The 5387-nt window shown below is 36.5% G+C and overlaps 1 protein-coding gene across 3 annotated transcripts in view; it reads left to right on the top strand.

The window, feature by feature from the left end:
* The first annotated feature begins 187 nt into the window (after positions 1 to 187).
* Positions 188 to 5387, top strand: part of LYPLA1 (lysophospholipase I) — a 9745-nt gene continuing 4545 nt past the window's right edge. For 2 of the 3 annotated variants that reach the window (XM_010192910.1, XM_010192909.1), the window contains exons 1-3: positions 188 to 213; positions 3280 to 3345; positions 4788 to 4835. In XM_010192910.1, coding sequence (XP_010191212.1) covers positions 4795 to 4835 — 41 coding nt within the window. In that variant the 5' untranslated portion in view covers positions 188 to 213; positions 3280 to 3345; positions 4788 to 4794. Of the gene's footprint in view, positions 214 to 3279; positions 3346 to 4787; positions 4836 to 5387 lie in introns of those variants that run through there. The other variant, XM_010192907.1, reaches the window with a different exon arrangement.

A 5387-nucleotide genomic window follows, 5' to 3' on the forward strand; every position in this document is an offset into this window, starting at 1 on the left:
GGGAGGCCGGGGAGGGGAGAAGCGGGGTAGGAAGTGAAGGAGGCAGAGTTTTCTTTGGAGAAAGTCCTGTCGTGCTGCGAGCTGTGTGCGATCTGGCGTGGGCGCCTGTGGTGCGTGAGTTAGGTGTGTTTGTAGTTCAGTCATCTTATACCACCACCTTTTGTTTTGTTTTTCTCTTTAGGTAATTTTTCTTCATGGATTAGGAGATACCGGGTGTGTATTCTGATCTGTTACGTACTTTATAGTCGTGGTTTCAGTATTTATAGTTTCAAATATAAGGCTGCACATTTTAAAGATGTGAGCAGATAAAAGTGACTTAAGCTTCTTATTTTGTGCTTAATTGACTGTAGTGACTACAACAGGTGAAACTTTGTGTATGCTTAAATAATGGTGATAGCTGTTTATTTAAAAGTTGCCAGCATAAGTCCTCAAAAGCTTTTTGATCTTTCTTTTCAATCACTTTCCTAATTTGGTTTGAATGTGATCCCTTTTTTGTTCTGAAATGAAACTTGGTGGAAAAAGAAGTCTGTGGGTTTCTCATTTTTCGCTTTCCTGAGAGTGAGTTCCTAGTTATTCCTCTGCTTGTCTAAATTTAGAGGGCTTTTTTTTCCCAGACTCCTGAATTGCTGGATTGCTAGTAGGTGCATCACAGTTTCCTCTTCAGTATGTCACACGTTAAAATCCAGACTTGATTTGTCTGAGCAAACTGTGAAGTAGTCGCCTAATATCTGCAGATTTCTCTATCTGAAATATAGTCTTCAGACTCGGAAAAACCCCACAAAGCAAAACAAAAAAAACCCAAACAAGCTGTGAAATATCCTGTTTGCTTTGTTCCTGTTATTTCCACATCTGAGTAGAAGTGGAAAGAGCAGGGAAATTCTGGGAGGCATCCTAGGTGTGCTGGAATCTTTCCATTTGAAGCTTGTGTCTGCAGAAGTATAAGCATACATTCATTAAAGTAAATGAATTAAAAAGTTAGGAGTGTGTTGAAACCTTTTTTGGTAGAAGACTTTAAAGGAATTGGCACCTAGATACTGAAAATCAGTAGTATAAATGCTTTGTCTGTTGTACTCCCTTATGGACAAAATTACATGTTAGTTTTTTAAGAACTCTTTTTTTTTTTTGTTACTTGGAACTTGAATATTGCCTCTAGGTTGAAACTTGCAGCTGTTTTAAAAAACACAAACTTTTTCTAAAGAACTAAAAAAATGTCAGCTGTCAAAATCAAAACTTGCATAACCTGGACACTTAAGAAGAGTCAAGTCCATGCACTTGACAGTATTCTACAAGTGGAGATGTTTGCTTTCATTTGCTGTGCTGACACACTGCCCTGTTTGCATTATCCCTCTTCCTTTCTGCTGGTAGGATGCAGCTGAGGCAGCAGTGCTTCCTGCATCTTGGCACCAAATGTTCAGCAAGTGATTGCAGAATCTTTTGAGTCTTTGGAATTTGAGTCCTTGCAAATCGGGTTGATATTGGTTTTGGCAAGAGGGGAAAAAAACCCAGAGATTTGCAGTTTAACATAAATTGTATTCCTTATGCAAATGCGGAATTTCCATTTTGGTGACAAAGCTAATGCACAGTTAGCATACTGGAATGCATGCATTAACAAGTCATAACACCTCTGTGGAAATATGGTGATCTAGCTGTATTCATTCCTCTAGTCCACTGCAGAACAGATTAGCTAGAACTGCCTTTGACATACTGCCATTTTTTTTCCAAAAAACTAGTCGTGACCCAAAAAAGAATCATCTGAAGAGAACTAATTAAAAATTTTACGATTTCCCACAGTTTAAACTGACCTGTTGTACTTCACATGAGTTTTTAAACTGTTCACTTCAGTTTACCAACTGTATTTTTCTTACTCTGAGAAGTGTCTAACAGAGGTTATGTTCTTTTTCTTTCTTAGCTCCTATATAAATGGCACTTAAACATTGGTACATACTTGTCAGTATCTGAACAAAAGGTACAACACAGAGGATTATTCTAAAGAGTATGCATAAATATGTATACAATGTTGCTTTCCAAATTTGTCAGATTAATCTTTATAGTTGGCTAAAAAAGTCCCCAAATTCCTATCTAACTAGTCTTTCTCAGTCATATTTCTCCTTTAGATTCTTATTTGGCCTTTTGTGATACCGTAAAGGTTATGCAAGTAATAACACCCACAATTTGTTAATAGTATATCAAAAACTATTGGGAGGAAGTAGGCCGAGATATACAGCCATTGTTTCAAATGCCTGTGCCATCTGTGTGCTTGAAATGCCTTTAGGTAGCGTACATTAACTTTTCAGGATGATATTAAAACTAAACCAAACATACTTTTATGGCCTGTCTACTGTTGGTCTGATCAGTTCAGCTGTGTCACTGGCAAATTTGTAACAGGTGTTTTCTGCTTTGAATCAACTTTCTAGTATCTACTTCAGGGAGTGAGTTAGGAATACTGAATAATGAGAAAAATACAGGTACCAAGTGTTCTGCAAAGCACTGATTCTGCACAGGTTCACATTTGAGTCCAGCTCAGTTCATGTCTAGGTGAGCCCTGGAATGTGTCTTTAGGAGCTGTTTATTTAAATTACGCTTTCCAGTTTTCTGGTTTGTAGGATACTTATCTACTGGGCAGATCTCACGTTGTTCTGTGTATTCATACAGTACGTGTTTGAGATTACAAAACTGCCTGCAATCTGGAGTGTTGCTCAGGACTGCCAGAGTCTGAGAGCATTCAAGCTGAGCTAAAGTTAATAGGTCTGATTGATTAGCTTGGCTCCATCTGGAGTTAGCTTAAGTGTCGGTTCGCTTCCCATCCACATCAAGAAATTTGGTTCGGAAAAAGCAAAATCGGCTGTGAAAGAAGCTGCCTTAACTGTACAGGAGCAGCAAAGCAGCCTCTGGGCTAGAACTGCCTGTAAGCAGGATATCTGTGTTCATGTGCTGTGGCACCCAAGTTAATAAACCCAGCCAGATACAGAGCAGGCTTTGCCTAGAGCCAAAGAGGTATTTCTGCAGCTGTGCCGCAACTATGACAGTCAAATTAGATAGTGTCCCTGGCTGTATTGTATCTTTGCAAAAAATATTCAGAGGCAGAACAAACCTTTTAAGTTTAGTACTATATTCATAGTGTACTGCAGTTGATGTAATTTTTTTCCTAGAAATGTGTTTATATTGATCTAGTTCAGCATATTTCATGCTTGCTCTGTGCTGTTGCACCAACATAGAAATAAGAGCTAAGTCAAAACATAAATGCCATTTATATATGTTGGGTTTTTTTTTTGTTCGCAGGCATGGATGGTCAGAAGCGCTTGCAGGTATCAAAAGCCCCCATGTAAAATACATTTGCCCACATGCGTAAGTTTGTAACTTCTTGGTTTACATTGTTCTGTAGAGTTACTTATTATGACACTTGCACAGATGATGAAGTCAAATAGGATTTGGATGTCTGCATTTTGTTTTTATATAAGACCCAACTCTAAAATAATGTTGATGCTATTAAATATTTTCTTATTTTTAGGAACTGCTGTGTGATTTACTCTATGCCAAAACTGCATTTTAATTCATATTTTGCTTTTGTTACTAATTCAGACTGAAAATACATTTGGAAAGTTATATATGCAAAGTTTTGACTTTGTTTTCACTGGATTGAATTGTTTGTTGCTTTTTTTTCCCCAATGATCATTTGTTAAAAGCCAGTCTTAACAAGGAATAATTTTTTTTTATTTTACTGTCCATCAAATATACTTTGTATTAGATACATGTATAGTAGATAAAATTTCACTGTTACCTACAGCAAGTTTCAGTGATTCACAGGGTATTCATATTTTCAGCAAATAATGTAACTTGAGAAGTGAAATACTTCTGACCAGGGTCAGGAGTCGGTAAATAAAGCATTAAGATCTGTCTAGTATTCATTTAATGATAGCAAAACTAATTAAGTATAATCTTTATTTATTGTACCACAAAATTCAGATTGTCTTTTGCTCCAGCAAGTTTGGGAGCAAGGATGATAGAGAGAGAAGTATGCAATGTTTTGTTATATTACTGATCACTGGACTTTGATTTATCTATTTTACCACATGGCCACGCTTTGCTGAGCCATTCAAAAAGACCTTAGTAGTATCTGCTGTTCTTTTTACTTGCCCTTTGACTTATTTCAGTCTTTCCCTGCAGAACTTAAGTTCCTCAATTTCAGTAAATTAAAACTATAGCTAGATTTGATTCACAGCATGGTCCACTGAAGTTGTCTTGGTATGTCTGGAAAGATGCCATACAGCAGCAGAAGGGTTCAAATGAGTCCTGCAATGAAGGCAGGCACTGCTTAAGCAGATTCTGCTGTGGACAGAAGCATGCATGGCTGGACACGTATCCGCCACTGTGCTGCGTCTGGTTGCTTCCTTAGGTTTGCTGATGCTGCTGTGTAAGGTGCCTTGATGCACTGAGCGTGTGTATGGAACTGTGGTAAATAACTGTCACTTAGAAGTACCTAAATGAGGTACATCTGTGTCATATATATGTGTGTGTGTGTATATATATATATGTTTTATATATATATTTTTTATATATATAAAATTTTGTGTGTATATGCTATATATTTATGCACACACGTATTTATAAAAAGCAGCCCATTAATATTTTGCTTGCAATCCTTACAGAGAGGCTACAAAGTAGCTAATGTTAATTATGGTTTAAAAGTAAGACAGAATTAGGGATATGTGATTTCATGACATAAGGGCATCTGTGTTATTAAATTTCAGTATGTATTTTATGTCATTGTTGTTCATTCTCATTTCTAGGCCAGTTATGCCAGTTTCTTTGAACATGAATATGGCTATGCCATCATGGTAAGTATTTGTTCAATTGCAGACAATTCTAGTCAAAAGATACCTGGGGATTTGAACTCATTGTTCTTAAGTAAAAAACATGAACAACCTGAATGGCTAGTTTTAATCAGATGTAGGTATAAAAAGCTTTTTACTTTAGTTCTGTTTTATAAAAGAGCTGTCACGAGTATCCTCTAATTCCTTGTGTTGTATCTATGGTAGTGGTTATTCCTCAGGACTAATCTGTATGTCTTAAAATAAAAAATTAACTTTATTTTGCAAGTATAGACTGTATTGTGTGTGAATTCAGTCAGTACTAGTAGAGACTTGAAAGGGAAACATTATTGCTACTAGTGAGTAATATTTGGTGGGTCAGTAGGATATCTAGAAACTATTCTTTAGAATATCCATTCTGAATAGGAGCAAGAAAAATATGGTAGTATTCAATGGTGTTAAACCAGTCCTCTTCAGGGTTTGTTTTTTTGTTCTCAAGTGACTTGTGTTTGTTTTTCCTACATTTTGTCAAACAGTATTTTAATTTTGTACATGCAGCCAATAAACTGAAATTCCTGC

The sequence above is a fragment of the Mesitornis unicolor genome, unplaced genomic scaffold (genome assembly GCF_000695765.1).
Source record: "Mesitornis unicolor isolate BGI_N332 unplaced genomic scaffold, ASM69576v1 scaffold20969, whole genome shotgun sequence".
In the NCBI taxonomy this organism is placed as follows: Eukaryota; Metazoa; Chordata; class Aves; order Mesitornithiformes; family Mesitornithidae; genus Mesitornis; species Mesitornis unicolor.